This window comes from Staurois parvus, unplaced genomic scaffold (genome assembly GCF_062004578.1).
Source record: "Staurois parvus isolate SC_StPar_1 unplaced genomic scaffold, SC_StPar_1.0 ptg000172l, whole genome shotgun sequence".
Classification (NCBI taxonomy): domain Eukaryota; kingdom Metazoa; phylum Chordata; class Amphibia; order Anura; family Ranidae; genus Staurois; species Staurois parvus.
The window spans coordinates 6623458-6644532 of NW_028317968.1; the positions used below are offsets into that span (position 1 = coordinate 6623458).

At 39.6% G+C, this 21075-nt stretch overlaps 1 protein-coding gene across 8 annotated transcripts in view; it reads left to right on the plus strand.

Moving 5' to 3' along the window:
- The window catches only part of BCAS3 (BCAS3 microtubule associated cell migration factor), a 1369778-nt gene that overhangs the window by 16166 nt on the left and 1332537 nt on the right, over nucleotides 1-21075 (plus strand). For all 8 annotated transcript variants that reach the window (XM_089676635.1, XM_089676630.1, XM_089676633.1 and 5 more), the window contains exons 2-4: nucleotides 5920-6025; nucleotides 13118-13172; nucleotides 17519-17594. In XM_089676635.1, coding sequence (XP_089532761.1) covers nucleotides 5955-6025; nucleotides 13118-13172; nucleotides 17519-17594 — 202 coding nt within the window. In that variant the 5' untranslated portion in view covers nucleotides 5920-5954. The remainder of the gene's footprint in view (nucleotides 1-5919; nucleotides 6026-13117; nucleotides 13173-17518; nucleotides 17595-21075) is intronic.

Sequence of the window (21075 nt, forward strand, 5' to 3'; positions counted from 1 at the left end):
GTTTTTCTTATAAAATTTTGCAAATAAATAATATTTCATCATAAATCCTGGCCAAAATGTATTCCGTTATCTATTTAGTAAAAACAAAAATAAGCCAAATTAGTTTTTAACCAAAAATTATAATTTTTAAACTTTTTTTTTTACATTTTTATTTTATTTTTTTTATATTATTTATTTCTTTTTTTACATACTGTCACCCTAGCAGTACAGTGTCACCATGGTGACACTGTACTACTTGTGGGGGGTGATGAAGATTTTTTTTTTACACTGATTGCTTTGACACCCATATAGGATGTAAAAGCAATCATTTCTCTTTCTCTCTGTCTGCATTCTTGCAGCCATTGAGAACTACTGAGTGAGCTGTGATTGGTCACAGCTTGTCACATGGTACAAGGCTGTTGTGAATAGCCTTGTACCATGTGACCTCTGTGATCATTCACAGATTTCATACGTAGTAAACAATGATGTCACAAGTGACATCGTGCTTACTACTTTGCATGTGATCACTGATTGGCCAATCGGCGATCACATGATCGGGACCTCGTACAGAGGTCCCGTCCGACGATCAGTGTTTCGCTGTGTCCGGACACAGCGGGCACCGGATTGTGGTGCTGCGCGCTCCCAGGGAGCCCGCACAAGCAGTGGCCGGGGAGGCCGCTTATAAACGGCCACCTGACCCTTCAGTGCCACCGTCCGGCCGTTTATATACAACGGACGGACGGGAGGTGGTTAATATTATTTTTTTTTTTTTTAACAGCTCCAAACACATTATGTGTAATGATGTGTTATCCCATTACCTGCAGGAGACTGATTCTGATATATTTTCCCTGATGTACCTCCTTCAGAGCCACCAGGTGCTCTCCTGAGCAGTTGTCTTCTGGCGCTGTGAGAATTAACTCCACTGAAAAAGCCCCCTTCCACCCTCTCTGTTATTCATTGTCATTCAAATGCTCCTCCTCCATTCACAGAACACAATGCATTATGGGACAATATGAGTTCTATTTCTGTAAATGGCAGAGAGGGCAGCTCATCTTTTCGCTGTAGCAGTGGCTGTTAAACATCACAATGCTAGAATACAGCCACTAAAGGCAGTATTTGGCGGCTCTTAAGAAGGAACAGCAGGAACAATTAAAAGAAGAAGCCACCCGCAGAACTTCATCCCTATCCTAAGAATACAAAAAAAGCACATTCAGACACGTTTAGTACTGACAATCCTCAAATATACTGTATACTTATAGATAATTGCAGGCTTTTATTTTTATTGCATACCTTATTTTTAGTGTCCTCCATTCTTCTCATGGTGCACAGATCACAGATTTTGCACTCTCCATGTTTAGTAAGTCAGCCCCCATGAATTCATTAAAAAAATACAAGGCAGTACCTGGGAACACTCTATACCACCCATTTTGGGTCAGTGGTTTCCCAGGGTGAACAACATTAAGCCCTGGTTCACGCTGATGTGGGGCGAAATTCGCAGTGTTTTCAGTGCGTATTCCGCACCGCATCAGAATTGCACCCCATTCATTCGATCTGCTGTGGATGTGTATGTTAAGTTAACAATACCCCAAAAGCGGTCCGCAAAACGCAGTGCGATGTGAAGAATCGGATCGCATAGGTGTGAACATGTATGCGATCTGATTTTAGTGCGGACCTAAAAAAGGGTCCTGCACGTTTATGGTGCGGGTGCCGTGCAAATAGAGCCATACAAAATGTATGGCTCCGATCACACTGCACACCAATCGCATGTGATTTGCACAGGAATGCGGTGCAGATCTTGTGCTTATCACATGTGATATACCGCACCACACAAATTTGAACCCAGGCTCAATCCATGGAAAACTTCACAGCATCTGTTAGAGGTTGATTTACTAAATCTGGAGAGTGCAAAATCTGGTGCAGCTGTGCATGGTGGCCAATCGGCTTCTAACTTCAGCTTGTTTAATTAAGCTTTGACAAAAAAAACATCTGGAAGTGGATTGGTTTCTATGCAGAGCTGCTTCAGATTTTGCCCTCTGGTTTTAGTAAATCAACCCCTTAGGGACAGGACAAAGGAACAGAGGTGATATTGAGAAGATAGGAGTTCAGAGACAGGTAACAAAAATGGTGAAAGGTCTAGGGTATAAAACATATCAAGAGAGACTTCAGGAACTATGTACAGTCTGGAGGAACGAAGGGAAAGGGGAGATGAACTGAAAACGTTAAATACATCAAGGGGAAGAATAAGCTTCAAGAGGGCAGGATTTTCAACATGAAACCAAAATTAAGAACACTGAAACAGGACCTCAAACTAACTGGAGGAAAGTTCAAAACTAATCTTAGAAAGTATTATTTTACTGAAAGAGTAGTTGATGCTTGGAATAAACTTCCAGCAGAGGTATTGAGCCTGTCAACAGTAAATAGCTTCAAACATGCTTGGGACAAGCATAGATCTATAAAAAAACCAAAACCAAACCAAAACCAAAAAATGAGCAGACTCAATGGACTACTCTGTCTTTTTTCTGTCATCACGTTTCTATGTTTCTATGACCATACAAAAATATGGTATTTCTGGGTACAATTTTAGTATTCCATAGACTACTTACAACATTTACAGGATCTCACAGTTAAGGACTGAACTCCACTCCTGCGTTGCTCCTGCCCCTCTGTTTCCCCCTCTCTTTCTTTTTTCTATCCCTTAACTTTGCTCCCCTCCTCTTGCGTACCCCATATTACCCCTATTCCTAAGGAGAGTATCTGTATTCCTCCAGAGAGTGCTGCACATGTACCAGTTGTGCCATTGGCCTAAGCCAATGCCACTATCTACTAATTGTCACAAGTTCAAGCCGTTTGAAAGACCAATAAAAGTGACACATTTTATATTCTTACCTATGGGCTAAAGTCTGATTTTTTTTACTTTAATTCCATTTTAATATTTAACTCCCCTATCCAACAGCTTCCCTTACTTCTTTCTTTAACCACTTGCCGCCCTGCGGAACACTTTGTCCCTCAGAGAGGGCGACATACGGTGTCTGTCCCGGTTTGTGCATGCCCGCAGGGCTGCGCTGTGGCGAGATCTGTCACCAGCCGTGTACCTCGGACACGGCCGATGCCAGATCTGTGTACCGGCCCCGTTGCCAGTACCATGTGATCTGCAGTGACAAATCACAGCAGGTCACATGACAGTTGTATACAATGGATGGCTTCCTTTCATGCCATCTATTGTATACAACTGTGTCTAGCTGTGAATGGTCACAGCGATCACATGCACAGGCTCGGCAATCACAGCCCATCTATGTCATGTGATTAGCCGTGGCCAATCACAGCTAATCACAACAAAAAAAACCTGAATAAAATTGATTTCATTCAGTTAAATGTTTGCTTATAGTAAAGAAATTCTTTGCTATAATCAATCAAATTGTGTAAAAAAAAAAAAAGAAAAATACTGATCACTTCCCCCAAAATAGTACAATGTTACTATGGTAACCTTAAACTACTTTGGTCATAGTGCAATTTAAAAAAAAATCTTAAAAAAAAAAAAATGTAATAAAAATGTTTTAAAAAATTATCTTTTTTTTTTTTCATACTGTCACCAGTCAGTGTCCCTGATCACTGCCACACCAGCTATATGCGGACACTGTACTGCACTGATGAGAGTATGTATAATAAAATTGTGAAAATTATTTTTTTAATTTCTTTATTTTCTGAAAAATTATGACAAAAAAATTACAACTTCAAAAAACTCGCCATGAAATACGTCGGACTGTCTACTTTGTAAAAAGGGGTCATTTGGGGGATATCTGTACTGTTCTGACATTTTTGGACCTCAAGAAATTAGATTGGCTGTCAGTACTTCAGGATTGATCAATTTTCAGATATATCCCATAGTTTGTGAACTCTATAACTTTCCTACAGACTAAATAATAAATACTAATTTGGGTTATTTTCACCAAAGACATGTAGTAGAATACATTTTGGCCTAAATTTATGAAGAACTTTATTAAATTTATTAAATGATTACATTTATTAAATTATTAAATTTATGAAGAATAAATTTGCAAACTTTTATAACAGAAACAAAGAAAAATGTGGGTTTTTTTTTCAAAATTTTCGTTTTTTTTTGTTAAATTAGCAAAAAATAAAAACCCCAGTGATGATTAAATACCACCAAAAGAAAGCTCTAGTTGTGTGAACAAAATGATAAAATTTTAGTTTGGGTACAGTGTTGCATGACTGCACAATTGTCATTCAAAGTGTGAGAGCGCTGAAACCTGAAAATTGGCCTGGACAGGAAGGGGGTAAAAGTGCCCAGTACTGAAGTGGTTAAGCTCCCTGGCAATATTCCCGAGTGTAGCTCAGGGTAAAGTTTCAGTACCAAAAGCGGTAACCCCGAGCTACACTCGGGCTTACCATGCGGCGTTGCTCAGGGATTCCCTGCAGCGCTTACCTTGTCCTTCGCTCCCGCGATGTGTCCCCTGCAGCGTCCCTGGCCATCTCCTCCGGCTGATTCTGGCTTCTGTGTTCCAGTCCCTGTGACGTCAGGACGTACGGGCACCGGAACCGGTGGCAAATTTGAAAGTTTTAAAAAATGTCATTTTTTAAAAACAATTATTACATAGCAAAACATTGCTGTTTCAAAGCATTTCACATACATTTTGTCCCTACTGCTTTGTCATGTGCCCTGCCTGCATTTTGACTGTTCTTTCTGCCTGTAAACTGGGGAAAGTCCATGGCGTCCAAAAAGAGTCCCTTTAGGTCAAAATCGGTTTTAGATCAGCTAGAGAACAGCGATAGTAAATCAGAACCACTTGCAGAATTGAGTGATAATGATTCGTGGGGGAATTCATCATCAGACACTGAAAACGATTTTGTGACTTTGCTCAGCGATTGCAAACTTGGCGCTATATTTCAAATTTCAGTGTTTTTGGTTTGATTATATTCTTGAATTAAATTTATTATTATATTATTTTTAATGATTATTAAATTATAATTTATGATTTCGTGTTTCAAGTTTTATCATATCCGGAATGTTTACTAGACTCTTGATCAGACAGATTTCAGTGAGTTATTCCTAAAAATTACAGGGCTACAATACAAAAAACTACATATTTCCATGCAAAATAATGGTACCGCTTTCAGCACCAAAAATCTGAAATAATCATACCGCCAGGGAGGTTAAAACAGACAAAAATAGTATCCACAGAATCTCCCCCAAGCATAATATATGCAGCATTCCAGCTAGGCTACCTTTCTGAAATGCTATACATGCAAACTCATGTCTTCCTTCTGTACACAGCACAACATGTTCTATTGTAGATTACCATGCATACCATTTAATTTTTTACCATTGCTGATTTAGAATTTTCTAGTATGTTTTTGCTGTAATCTGTCACTGTTGTCTTAGTATGGGTGAAAATGATAAATAAAGAATTAAAAAATGTGAACGCTGTGAATAGTGGAAGCAACCCCCTCCCCCTCCTTGGTCACTATGCAGAGGGGAAGCTGCTCTGCAAAGAACCATGAAGATTATGGTGATCACTAGTAGGAACAACATTTTTCTAAATGTTGAATAGAGTAGGACGTGGTGAAAACCCCTTTCACCTGTGTCCCATTAGAGACATTTCCCTTCTCTTTCTGTCCTGCAGAGACAACAGGAAGTAAAGAGGAAGTTTCTTTGATGTTGAAGGAAACCCTTTCTTTATACAGTTGTCATGTATCCGCATTGGAATATTTCCTCTGTATTCCTTTTCTGGTGGCAATTTTGTTTTTTCCCACGCAGACAGCACTAAAAACCTGGATTTTGGATTGAGATACATTTAATGTCTTTATTAATGAATGCACAATTTGATTTAATGCATTATTAATGCATATACTTGGAGTTTAGCTTCAAGTTCAGATGCTCATAAGTGAATGTTGTATTTTAAACCATACCTGTTTTCACAGCTTGGTGTTTACAGTAAAGTCATCTGCAGCTCAACATGACCACAGAATCTCCCCGACGCCCAAGTCGGTGCACAGGTGGTGTGATGGTTCGACCACAGGCAGTCACGTGAGTTTATTTTTTTCTTCATTGAGGGACACAGGATTCAGAGACATGTGGGTTATACTGCCACTTAAAGAAGGAATAGGACATTGGCAAAAAGAACAAAAAAAAACCCAGCAACCAACCTGGTATAACCCCTCCCAGTCCCAGCATGTCTCGGTTTTTTGCTAGTATCTCAGAGGGATGTATCATTGTATCAGTGTATCAAATTTTATCTAATTTAAAGCAGAACTTCAGTTTAAATTTTTTTTTTTACCATGCAGTGGGGCTGTGCCCCCACTGCATGGATCGGCTGCTCATTTTTTCTAGGGGTGAATACTAAGCTCATATTCACCTGACCCGCTGATCCTAAGGAAAACCGTGCTCCCCTACGGTCCACTGGTGAACTGTTCCTGTCTGTTGAGCATGCTGACGTTAGAAACAGCCCATTTAAAAGAATGCTGGACCGTGGGGGGGCAGGAGTCGAAAGGACCGCTCTTGTGCGGGAAGGATCGGCAGGTGAGGTGAGTATGACTTCAGTGTCCTCTCCCCTAGAACAAAATAGAGCCAAACATTTTTTTCCCAGATTTCTGCTTTACTATTAATTACTGGGCAGTAATCTCTATATAGAGTTTGTAGGCTGACATTGTCTTCATCTTCAAAGGCAATCTCTAAATCTCAATGGGTGAGTGTACTGTATAAACAGATTCTTGCATATAATTATCAAGAAGCTACAATTATTAACCAGTTGTGGACAATGAGTGTTCTACACACATCCAAATAACCTAAGTAATGTTTATTGTACATCTTGTCGTTCTGCCCTACTGCCAATGTCTACCCCATGCATTTGCTGGCAATTCCTGACTGTCAAAATGGCAGTCCAGGGTTGCTGTGTAAAAACAGCATATAAAAACAGACAATCTTACACTGTTTTATGTTTTTTTGTTATTGTGTTTTGTATCTTTCATTCATCTGCTAATCAAAGGAATGAGCTTTGATCTGCATATGAAAATGAAACCAAAACTGTGATAAGCAAGTGAAATAACAATGTTACAATAAATCATTAAAGTGTTGCTAAACCCACAACAGTAAAATTAGTCATGCTTGTTATACTCACTGTGGAACCTAAGGGGTTAATCCTCCACATTGTGTAAAAAGGCTGTCTGATCCTTTCTTCTCTGCACCTCCTCTTGTTGAAATGACCACCTGATACAGACTGAATCCATAGTCACATGCACATGTTTAGTTTAGTGTGTATTGCTAGAGAGGTTTTTTTTTCTGGGGAGAGTGTCTGGACAGTGCTGTTTGCCCTGTGCTGATCACATGCAGAGGATCAAGGGTTTCACATCCTCCTAGAGCAGAAAGAGAACTCCTCTTACAAGCTTTAACCAGTGCTCTGCTGAAGTCACAAGATTTCTCCAACTGCTGATGAGAAAAGGTATTTAGCAGTTTATATTTACTAAAATAATTGCATTTACATGTAGTGTGTACTGTGGGAGACCAGATATAGTGAATGCAGGGTCCTGGGTATAGTAGTACTTTTAATAATGTCCAAAATAACCTTTGATGAAGTGCACACAAAAGAGCTGAATAGCCTGTGAGTAACAAGTGCAGTCATAACTATGTAGCTACAGTATATTCCATCCAAAATGGTCAATGGTAAAGTCCAAATAAAAGACTAACAAAATGGTGTATATATGATAAGATCCACAAAATTTGATGAAAATATACTGTTTAATTGTGAAGCAAATCTACTCAATTGACATCTCCACCAGCAATCGCCCCAGGGTGTTCTCTTCCCCTTATGTACAAACAATGGCCACTGCCACAGTCTATAACTGGCCTTCACAGCAAGGAGCACATGAAAGGGCAAGGTATGTCAAACAACAAAAGAAAAATATTCCTGTCTCAACTTGCCAACCAACCTGCAAACAAACAGAATTAGCCTGTCTAACATTATGTGTTAAAAATAGGGGTTTAGTTAGCACACATTTGCAAATACATGTGTAAGCTACAGAGCCTCGTCATGGCACCCCGATATTCTGTAGTTCCTAACTCTACAAATTTTGAGAGCCCCCATAGTAGAGGCACATGTAATTCTTGGATAGACCATTGGAAGGTGGACCTGATGGAGCCCACCCCTCCTTAAAGGTACAAGAGCGTACTGGACACCCAGCAGGTAGCACCATGGCAGCTAAGGTGTCCAGTGCGCCCCCTCACCAACAATTCAACAGTACAAACAATGGTCACTGCCCCAGTCTATAACTGGCCTTCACAGCAAGGAGCACATGAAAGGGTGATGCATGTCAAACAACAGAAGAGAAAAATTCCTGGCTTAACTTGCCAACCAGCTTGCAAACAAACCCAATTAACCTGTCTAACAGTATGCATTAAAAACAGGGGTTTAGTTAGCACACATTTGCAAATACATGTGTAAGCTACAGAGCCTCGTCACGGCACCCCGATATTCTGTAGTTCTTAACTCTACAAATTTTGAGAGCCCCCATAGTTCTCTCCTCCTTATGGTTTGACCTCCATTACGAAAGGCCAAATAAGCATGAACAGATATACAGTCAGGTCCATAAATATTGGGACATCGACACAATTCTAACATTTTTGGCTCTATACACCACCACAATGGATTTGAAATGAAACGAACAAGATGTGCTATAACTGCAGACTGTCAGCTTTAATTTGAGGGTATTTACATCCAAATCAGATGAACGGTGTAGGAATTACAACAGTTTGCATATGTGCCTCCCACTTGTTAAGGGACCAAAAGTAATGGGACAATTGGCTTCTCAGCTGTTCCATGGCCAGGTGTGTGTTATTCCCTCATTATCCCAATTACAATGAGCAGATAAAAGGTCCAGAGTTAATTCCAAGTGTGCTATTTGCATTTGGAATCTGTTGCTGTCAACTCTCAAGATGAGATCCAAAGAGCTGCCACTATCAGTGAAGCAAGCCATCATTAGGCTGAAAAAACAAAACAAACCCATCAGAGAGATAGCAAAAACATTAGGCGTGGCCAAAACAACTGTTTGGAACATTCTTAAAAAGAAGGAATGCACCGGTGAGCTCAGCAACACCAAAAGACTCGGAAGACCACGGAAAACAACTGTGGTGGATGACTGAAGAATTCTTTCCCTGGTGAAGAAAACACCCTTCACAACAGTTGGCCAGATCAAGAACACTCTCCAGGAGGTAGGTGTATGTGTGTCAAAGTCAACAATCAAGAGAAGACTTCACCAGAGTGAATACAGAGGGTTCACCACAAGATGGAAACCATTGGTGAGCCTCAAAAACAGGAAGGCCAGATTAGAGTTTGCCAAACGACATCTAAAAAAGCCTTCACAGTTCTGGAACAATATCCTATGGACAGATGAGACCAGGATCAACTTGTACCAGAGTGATGGGAAGAGAAGAGTATGGAGAAGGGAAGGAACTGCTCATGATCCTAAGCATACCACCTCATCAGTGAAGCATGGTGGTGGTAGTGTCATGGCGTGGGCATGTATGGCTGCCAATGGAACTGGTTCTCTTGTATTTATTGATGATGTGACTGCTGACAAAAGCAGCAGGATGAATTCTGAAGTGTTTTGGGCAATATTATCTGCTCATATTCAGCCAAATGCTTCAGAACTCATTGGACGCCACTTCACAGTGCAGATGGACAATGACCCAAAGCATACTGCAAAAGCAACCAAAGAGTTTTTTAAGGGAAAGAAGTAGAATGTTATGCAATGGCCAAGTCAATCACCTGACCTGAATCCGATTGAGCATGCATTTCACTTGCTGAAGACAAAACTGAAGGGAAAATGCCCCAAGAACAAGCAGGAACTGAAGACAATTGCAGTAGAGGCCTGGCAGAGCATCACCAGGGATGAAACCCAGCGTCTGGTGATGTCTATGCGTTCCAGACTTCAGGCTGTAATTGACTGCAAAGCATTTGCAACCAAGAATTAAAAAGTGAAAGTTTGATTTATGATTATTATTCTGTCCCATTACTTTTGGTCCCTTAACAAGTGGGGGGCACATATGCAAACTGTTGTAATTCCTACACCGGTCATCTGATTTGGATGTAAATACCCTCAAATTAAAGCTGACAGTCTGCAGTTAACCCACATCTTGTTCGTTTTATTTCAAATCCATTGTGGTGGTGGATAGAGCCAAAAATGTTAGAATTGTGTCGATGTCCCAATATTTATGGACCTGACTGTATATGTAGGCTGTCTCACACCACTTCCAAAAAACACTTAATTGGTTACTCCGCCAACAAAAATAAACTTGTCATCTCTATAGCAATATGTGTACCAGAGGCTCAAAGACACAAAAAATATATTTCATAGCGCTCACTTCCAAAAACTATTTTATTGAATATTGTATTGCATTGTACCCCGATGACATCATACTGATGAACATGTTGGGTAGAGTTACAGAGATCCAAGAGAGCATGAGATTAACAGTGAGGGCTGCCTGTACAGTATCTGATACATTGCTGTGTGGTTTTCTTGTGGGAGAGTGATCCTGGACTTGCAGCTATGTATTGATACACAGTGTTTGTTCATGCTTTCATCTACCTATTCAGTGTGAATGCATATTTTACCTGTTTTTTAATAAAAATTGTTTTTAGCAGTGAGCACTGTGAAATGTATTCTTTCAGCACAATGCCAGTGCACATATATGTGGTGCCTCGGAAGAAGGCACAAGTGTTACGCCAGTGTAAATGGGTTATTGGCTGTTTCATAATTATATGCAGTATCCATTTGTACAATACATTCATCTTTTGAAGTTCAGCAATTGGCCTTGATGATGAAGATATCATCTGCCTACAACCTGTACTTGAAGATTACTGACAGTCATTACTATAAAGATAGATCAGAAAAGTGCATTATAATGATATATTGATAGATAAGATATTCACTGCAATATCTAGTATGTTATTATCCCCAGTGGGCTTTGTTTTTAAGTTTGCTTTGTTAAGGATTAATGAGTGGTTTTATAGTTTGTTACTTGTATAACTTGACCAGGCTGATCAGGCTTTTTTTTATACATATTTGTATATAGAGTTGGTTATGGGTCCCTAGTAGTCCCTTTTATTGAGAAGTTGTAAACTTTTGTTTAAAGATTGCGTTACCCTGGGGTGGCTCTGGACATATTACTTGGACCCTTTAGCCCCATTGTTTTTCCTTATTTTCTTTAAACTGCACTTTTTCAGAAATGCACAGCAAGGTGAACAGTGAGGACTTGTTCAATAGTTTCTGTATTATTCTGGAAGTGTAATAACAAACTGAGTATATATAAGGAAACAGTCAAGTTGTTTTTTTCTTTTGCTTTATCAAACCTTAAAGGGTTTTTGTTATGGAGATTTGTTACCTGTGTTGCACGCATTTGTTTTTCCTTTTTGTTCCCTTAAAGTGTTACTAAACCCACAGCAGTAAAATCAATTTGTATATGCAGTAGAGCATGCTTGTTATACAAACTTTGGAACTTAAAGTGGTTCTAAAGGCTCAAGATTTTTTACCTTCTATAGATGAAGGTAAAAAACCTTCTGGGTGCAGCATCCCCCCCAGCCACCCCTAAAACTCATCTAAGCCCCCTCTCAATCCAGCGATGTACACTGGAGTCTTGGCTATCCTGGGACTCCGTCTCCCCATTGTCTGAGACAGCAGCCGGAGCCATGAGTCAATGAGAAGAGAGAGGGGGTAGGGTCGAGCTGTGGCTCCATGTGTGAGTGGATACACAGAGCAGCGGGTGCCCCCCCCCAAGCTGCTTGCTATGGGGACACCTGACAGGAGGGAGGGGTCGGGAGCGCCGGCAGGAGACCCAGGCTGCTCTGTGCAAAACCACTACATTGAGGTGTTAAGTATAACATGTTTGGTATTAAAAAAAATACAATAAGCCTTTAGAATCACTTTAAGGTGTTAATCCTCTGCATTGTGTAAAAAGGATGATTGATCCTGTCTTCTTTGATCCTCCCCTTCTTCATCGTTCCCCATTTCATCTCCTGATAGAACACCTTTTGGGGGACACTCTGCACATGCTCAGTTTGGTGTGTACTGCTAGAGAGTTTTTTTTCTTGGGTGGGTGCTTGTGATCAGCATAGGGCCAATCATCACTGTCCAGACAGAGGGTCAGGGGTTATTCAATCTCATAGGGTAGTGAGAGGAGAATGAAAACTCCTCCTACAAACTTTAACCAGTGCTCAGCTAGACACTGATAGGAGTCACGAGAGTGCTCTAACTGCTGATGAGAAATGGTATTTAGCAGCTCTTCTTTGCAGCATAATGTGCCTCACCACAAAAATTGTTCAAGAATGGTTTAAGGAACACAACAATGAGTTTGAGGTGTTGTCTTGGTCTCCAAATTCTGCAGATCTCAGTCCAGTTGAACACCTTTGGGATATGCTGGAAAAGCAAGTCCAGTCCATGGAGGCTGTACCTCGCAACTTATAGGACTTAAAGGATCTGCTAATGACAGCTTGGTGCCAGATACCACAGCATATTTTCATAGGTCTAGTAGCGTTTGTGCTTTGAAAGGTCAGGAATGTGTTGGCAGGAAAAGGGGGACCTACTCAATATTAAATGGGCAGTCCTAAAGTTATGGCTCATTGAGTTATAACATAATTCTGACCACTGCACTCTGTAGGCTGAACTGTACGTGACATAATTCTGACCACTGCATTCTATACACTGGGCTGTATATTATTTACTCCTAACCATTGCACTGTGTGCACTGCAGGGAACATAGCAACACGAAAAATACTCATAGGTGTTAACCTTTTTATGCTGAACAGCATATTCATTTCTAATGTTTGCCTATAGTTCAGCTTTAAATAATTTTAAAAAAAATTAATTGAAGAGATCCTATCAATTTACTAATGGTTTGCAAGTATGGGCAGCTCGCTTAAATAGACCAGCAAATTCTTGTGTTATTATATTTACAAATCTAGTAAGAAAAGCTGTAAACAGAGTAATAAGTAGATAAGGGAAATGCGGGTAATGAAGGACCGATAGTGTTCTACATATGGAGTGATGGGCATCATGTAGCATATGGTGGTCTGATTCATATAAGTGCTAAATAACTGTGTCATCTAATATAATTCTCCTTCTTTTTCAGGGAACAGTCCTATATGGAAAGTGTTGTGACATTTCTCCAAGACGTTGTTCCACAGGTTAGTGCAATAGTTTTATTGCATGCCTTTCTATTGCTGCAGTATCTCTCTACGGCAACAATCCCATATAATTTGCCTGTGAGTAGCCTATTTCTTACTGGTGGTAACCTCTTAGGACAGTTGCTACAATATTTGTTTCTCCTAAGACAGTGGTCGGCAAGCCGTGGCTCGTGAGCCACATGCGGCTCTTTACAAACTTAAATGCGGCTCTTCTGTGTGCCGGGCGCCCGCTCCCCTCCCTCCTCTCGAGCGGCCGCCCCCCTCCCTCCTCTCGGGCGCCCGCTCCCCTCCCTCCTCTCGGGCGGCCCCCCTCCTCCCTCCTCTCGGGCGGCCGCTCCCCTCCCTCCTCTCGGGCGGCCGCTCCCCTCCCTCCTCTCGGGCGGCCGCCCCAAAAGTCAGGACTCTGCAGCTGTCAGGATGTAGGCGGGGAAGCCAGGATGTAGGTGGGGCAGCGTGACGAACTCCTCTCCTCTCACAGTCCGCCCTGAAGACCAGAACAGCGCGGGAACACGGCGAGAAGAACGCGCGGAGCAAAGGTAAGTGAATTACTATAGGGGGGGTGAATTACTATATGGGGGATGAATTACTATGGGGGATGAATTACTATGGGGGATGAATTACTATATGGGGGATGAATTACTATGGGGGATGAATTACTATATGGGGGATGAATTACTATGGGGGATGAATTACTATATGGGGGATGAATTACTATATGGGGGATGAATTACTATATGGGGGATGAATTACTATATGGGGGATGAATTACTATGGGGGATGAAATACTATATGGGGGATGAATTACTATATGGGGGATGAATTACTATATGGGGGATGAATTACTATATGGAGGATGAATTACTATGGGGGATGAATTACTCTGGGAGATGAATTACTATATGGGGGATGAATTACTATGGGGGATGAATTACTATATGGGGGATGAATTACTATGGGGGATGAATTACTATATGGGGGATGAATTACTATGGGGGATGAATTACTATATGGGGGATGTATTTTCAATTTTAAAAATGTGGCTCTCAAAATAAATTTCAATCGTGGTTTTGGCGAGATTTGGCTCAGTTGAAAAAAAAGGTTGCCCACCACTGTCCTAAGATAATCAGAAACCATGTAGCAATTTGCATGAATCCTGTTTGTAGTGATGATAAACTGCTTTGCATCAACACTAGTACTGGTCATTTCCCAATACATTTGGATTATACCCTGATTATGCCTGATGGTGCTGGCTGCAACATCGGTAACTGCTAAGAGCAGCTGTTCAGTCTGCTGGATCTTTGATTATGCTGGTCATATACATGGAAATTTTAAGGTAATACAAATGGGATTTCAAAGATGACCATTGGTTTAAAGCAGCCTTTTTCAACCAGGGTGCCATAGCACCCTGGGGTTCCTTCTGGGTTCTTCAGGGCTGCCTTGGCAAAATATTGCCATAAAATGCCAAACAATTATCAACAAGCCAGTGAATGAATCAAACCTGCCTTTTTGTTATGCAAAGCCACACGTTTTTATTGTACAGCAATACTGCCTTGGGCACCATGCAGGCATCCTAACAAGGCCGGCATCCTAACAACCAGTGACATAGTTGGTTGATAAGGAGGATGCTGGGTTGCTGCTTTGTCAGTAGTGGGGTCACGTTAGCAGAGAGAGGGAGAGAAGAATACTAGTCCGTACCAGTTTGAAAGGGTGGAGAAATAAATAACCTCTAATGCTGGGTGGATGCTGCTACGATATGTAAAACTATTCTATTTTTTTTACATTTTCAAATAGGGTGCCTTGAGGTTATGCATACATTTAAAGGGTGTCTTGACTGAAAAAATGTGAGCAACACTGGTTTAAAGTTACTCAGTGCATCACAAGCATTAAAGAGGTCACACAATTAGTCTGATTGTAAAACTTCCTGTAACCATAACGACCATACACATGAAACGTTTCTAGAAAGACCAACAACTTTCCACCAATTATTTATATTTATATAATAATATTTTAGTAGTGTCAGGAACTAATCACTTCAAACAATTTTGCAATCAAAAACAGGTTCAAAATGGGTTATGTTACACAAAGCACAAGAGTTTACAATCTGTTAGGCGTTCCATACAAATTACAATCTCATCACCATCTCTTTTTAATTTATCAAGAGCTAAATAGTGTGATTTCATGTAAACTGAATTAATTGATATAGGCCTTTACAATAGGTGTTGGTAATATACAGCTGGCTATACATATTGCAATGTAATTTTGCTGCCTCTGTACAATCTCCTTTGAATTTGTTGTTTGGGGTTCTTGTATTGAAGTTCATTTAACCTTCACATTCAAGAGGTGGCTTAAACTCTGAAGGAGCAGATCAGATTTAGGCTAGGTTCACACTAGTGTGGGCCATGTGGCCTGCGTTTGCGCAAGCATGGCAGCCTCATTTGAATGGGCTGCTGTGCCCGCATTTCACGCAAAAAAAAAAGATGCAATGCACCTTTTCAAAAATGCATCTGCAGGGTAACTATGTGGTTCCTGCACCTGCGATCACGCTGCGGGCTGATATGCATGGGGGTGTAAATGGCAGCCCCATGTGTCTCACAAATGCAGTGCAATTTGGCACCTATTCCCGCACCTGCAACCAGCCCGCAGCCTGCAGGATAGTGTGAACCAGGGCTTAGTGTCTTCTTAAGTAAAACCAGCAAATCAACTGCAAAAAGACTTGAGCGGCCTGTATTCTGACTTGAGTGACTGTGAACTACCTGGCTGCCATGTGCCTATCAGGGAATAGAACCTGAGATCAAACAGCCAGCCTGGTCTGGGGGTCTGTTCTACACATATATTCCTTTCATTAGGACTTTAATATTTGTTAGAGGAGGAGAGCACAGAAGAAATCATTGTACGTAAAGAAACATTTAGTGTAAACAGTATTCCATAGGGATATACATTTTTTTTGTTATGCCAGGTTTGTTGTATCAGAATACTGTTAAAATAAATATTACCTTTTTTTTTTTTTTTTTTTTTTTTACAAAAAACTTGCTGTTACTGCTTAAAACATGTTAGCTGCAGTTAGGCTTTCATTTTTTTTCTGTTACTTCAAGGTACTTTAAAATTACATGTACCTGACTGAGTAGCACCTAGGGAGTTATTTACTAAAACTAGAGTGTGCAAAATCTGGTGCAGCTCTGCATAGTAACCAATCATCTTCCAGATTTTTTTGTCAAAGCTTAATTGAACAAGCTGAAGTTAAAAGGTGATTGGCTACCATGCACAGCTGCACCAGATTCTGAGTGCTCCAGTTATAGTAAATACACCCCTGTATTTCTGTATAGTTGACAATCCTGTAAATGCATTATATTTGCAATAAACAGAGTTTTAAAAAAAGCATGTGTCCATCTAAGGCTACCTTGTCCACCAGGTGACAGCTCTTCTGTGCGATATCACTGAAAAAAGAGTTGTTGCTCTGTTAAATGAAGTGAAAAATGATGGATCTTCTGGCAGGTTCAAAAAGTAATACTATGTTATGGAAAAACAAAAACTGCGTAGTTAATTCTAGTGAGATTGCGTGTTATGTCATTTTTTTGTTGTCTATTGTTCCATTTTAAAATATAACAACTCCTGTTTCCAAATGAGGACAAACTGTGTTTATCTCAAGCTTTTAAAGACTTATTTGCCTAACTGTCTCTCGTCTCCCAGTTGATTTCCAGGGTAAAAGAGAAGTATGGGACTTTTTTTTTTTTTAATCATGCTTGCGTAGATGGAGACAACATCAATCCAGTGCTGCATATGTCCTCCACCCACTCTAAGGCTGAGAACTGAACAATCCAACACTGCTGATCACTCAGTTCTCCCCCTCCGCTCTGTGCAGAGAGCGGTGACTGTCAGTTGAACCAATTTTCCCATCCACACATTTGAGATGGATGGGAAAATCCTCCCTGCTGTGTCTTTGTTTTTTGACTGTGAGGAGACTTTCCCTCCATCAGAATACATTGATCAGTGCTGCAGCCGCTCCATCGAGCAACAAGCTCATTTATGAGAAGTTCATCGATATATTGACTTCTAATTAATGGGAATGGTCATAAATGGATCAAGTTCATCAAGTATGGCCATTTTTAGTCTTGGCTTTCTGACAGCACTGCCGACATGATGCACCCTCGGCACTACAGGGGGCATCCTATAGAAGACATAATAAAGTTCTGTTTGTCAGGAGTGCAGCATAAACACATCATGCAGTTTTCATTTTTAATATTAAATTGAGGCATTCTTCTCCAGATTGATACATTGTTTTTTTTTTTAATCGTTACTTTTGTGTTAGTGCTTTTGAAGTGTGATAAATGATCCTGGCTATTTTTCAGGCATATAGTGGATCACCTACATTGGAAGAAAAAGAAAAAATTGTTTGGGTCCGTTTTGAAAATTCAGATTTAAATGGTGAGTTAAATTTTTTTTGAATGATGAATCAACTGATAATCTGGAAATATGTATTTGTTACTCTACATAGGTCTTTGTGTAGTTTGCCTACCAACACTGTAAATTCTTCTTGCATATATATATATATTAATAATTTAGTGTTGCACTAAGTGTGTGAGTAAAGTGATGAATGTGTGAAAAAAAAAAAAAAAATAATACACAAACTAATAAGTACACAATAAGTGCTCAAACCAATTCAATAAATTCAATCACAAACAATCCTTTGAGGGACAATAAAGTGCTCAAAGTCCACATATGTGAAATCCTTCTCATAGTCCATATAAGTGCACATCAGATTCCTGGAATTTATATGTATATCTAATCTCACAATAAAGAGGACTAGATATATTCCAGATTCAAGACAAAGAAATGAATAGACATTATGAATCGCCATAGCGCCACCTAGTGGTTAGCACATAAATTGCAGAACCCTATAAACAAAAATAAATGTAACAAATAAATATAAAATTACAAGTGATATTATTAAATCTAAAAAAAATCCCTTATAATGATGATTATTAAATCATAAATGTATGGGATTCAGATAAAATATCAAAATACAAATAAATTAATACATAAATTAGTACATAAAATTTAGAGATACATAAGCAGCCCATAGTATCATGGATTCTAATATTCCCTGCAAAATAAACAACATTGGTGGAGAGTAATAACAGGTACACACAGTAAAGAATACAATAGGGTGAGTGGACAAGGATATATATTAAGCATTGTTGATAAAAGCATTAATATCCCAATCTATATTTATCCCATGTGGTACATAGCATTTTACATTATGAATCCACTTGGTTTCGAGCTTGGAAATTTCCCTCCTAGTGGCACTCCCTCACCAATGTGGAGTAAATTTATCAATCCCTGGACAGAGCGTGCCCATAGGGTCTTTATTGTGAATCTTAGCTTAGTGTCTGGAGACACTATGCCCTTTAAAACCTCTTTTGATATTTCTTATGTGTTCTCCCAATCACACTTGGAGAGCACGAGTGCTCCTCCCAATATATTGGAGGTCACAAGGGCACTGTAAGAGGTGAACCACATTGAAGGAGGTACAGGTAACAAAAGATTTAATAGAGTGATTGTTAGAAGTGGCAGTAGACACAAAGGATGTAACACTTTTGTGTGAACAAATATTGATTTGACATACTGTACATTTCCTGCATTTATGGAAACCCTTTAAATCCTGAAAGGTGGTGCGGCGGGGGGATCATACACATTAGGAGCAACTATATTGTGAAATGGTGGAATCCCATGGAATACCACTTGTGGCTTAGGGAGCAATAAAAATCCCAATATTCTGGCATTGCACAAAATATGCCAATGCTTATTTAAAATCCTTTTTATAGAATAATGTTGGACTGAATAGGAGGTAACAAATGGGAAAGCAAACTTATTGGTATGACTGATTCTTTATCTACATTGAGGCTATCCGATTCATAACCTTTCTCCAAAAATCTATCTTTCAACATTATTGCCTGTGAAGAATAATCATCAATACTAGTACAGTTCCTCCTAATACGGAAACATTGACTTTGCGGAATCGATTTTAACCATGGTTTATAGTGGAAACTGTCGGAATATATGCATTTCGATCAGTGGATTTGAAAAAAGTTGAGGTAATAAAACCTTTCTTCTCTTCAAAAATTTTCAAATCCAAAAAATTAATTTTGGTTTGGCTAGCCTCATATTCTAATTAGATGCCTCTCTCATTACGATTTAGAGAGGCCATAAAATTCTGTAGGGACTCCAAGGTCCCATCCCATAGGAGGAGGATGTCGTAGATGTATCTGTCCCACAACACCAATTGCTGGGGGCGAGTAACACCCACGATATCCTCCTCCCACCTGGCCATAAATAAATTGGCCAAGCTAGGCGCAAACTTGGCTCCCATGGCAACCCCTCTCTTTTGAAGATAGTATTTTTCCCCAAACCAGAAATAGTTGTGGGACGCTGCATATTTCAGGAGATCCATTATAAATTATTTTTGAATTAGGGGAAGATCAGACTCATAGGTTAAATAATAGTCTACAGCTTCTAATCCCAAATCATGCGGTATAATGGTATAAAGTACTGCCACATCTGCGGTGACATCCAGCCTTCCCTGTTGAAGATCTGTTCACTTAGTATCTTTATAACATGCTTCGTATCTTTAAGATACGAAAGAATGTTCTTCACCAAGGGTTGTAAAGAGTTGTCAATATATTTCCCAATCCTTGAAGTGATGCAATCAGTCCCACTCACTATAGGGCATCATGGGGGATTAGCAGTATCTTTATGTGTCTTTGGTAAATAATAAATAACTGGAGTATGTGGTGCCAATGGAATAAAAAAAATGTTCTCTTTTTTATCTAAAATGCCCTGTCCATAACCCCTATTCACAATCCTTTCCAACTCTGTCTTATATTTTCCCACTCTGTTCCTTTTCACCAATGTAAATGTATCCTTGTCACTCAAGATTTTATCCATTTCCTTAATATAGGAACTTTTATCAAGAACAAATATAGATTGGGCTATTAATGCCTTTATTAACAATGCTTTAATATATATCCTTATCCACTCACCCTATTGGATTCTTTACTGTGTGTACATGTTATTATTCTCCACCATTGTTGTTTCTTTTGCACGGACTATTAGAACTCATGATACTATGGGCTGCTTATGTATGTCTAATTTTATGTATTAATTTATTTATTAATTTTTATTTTGATATTTTATCTGAATCCCATAAATGTGTGATTTATTTATCATCATTATAAGGAACTTTTTTTAGATTTAATAATGTCACTTTTATATTTATTTGTTACATTTATTTTTGTTTATGGGGTTCTGCAAATTATGTATTAACCACTAGGTGGCGCTTTGGCGATTCACAATGTCTATTCATTCCATTGTCTTCAATTTGGAATACATCTAGTCCTCTTTTTTGTGAGATTAGATATATAAGTTAACTATAGAGCCGGACCCCTCGTTTTAATTAATTTAATTGTTTACCATTATGGATATTTTGCATACTGATTTGATATATTTTTCAAGTATAAACACTTGGATTTTCAATTCAGATTTGATAGAGAGGCTTGAATGGCACTAGTTTATTTGTATAGCTTCTTGTGTTCCGGATGTGGTTTGCCTTCCGACTCCTGTATCAATGCAGAGGCTGTTTTTTTCCAAATTGAGGCTTGGTTCTACTCTATATAGACACGATGATGCATGGCGGTCACCTAGCCCTGGAAGACGTCTGCTTTTGATGAAACATGTCAGGCAAAGCCTCCCTTCTGACGCCATTGTGTTGTCCACCATCTTGGACTTGGTTTATGAAACGATTGATGCCCTCTCTCCTCCAGTGTTTTGTAAGTGCGATTCCTTTTGCTTAATAAGTACTCTGGTTTTACTGCACTATGGGAGGCACTTTTTATTTTACATGAGCTTA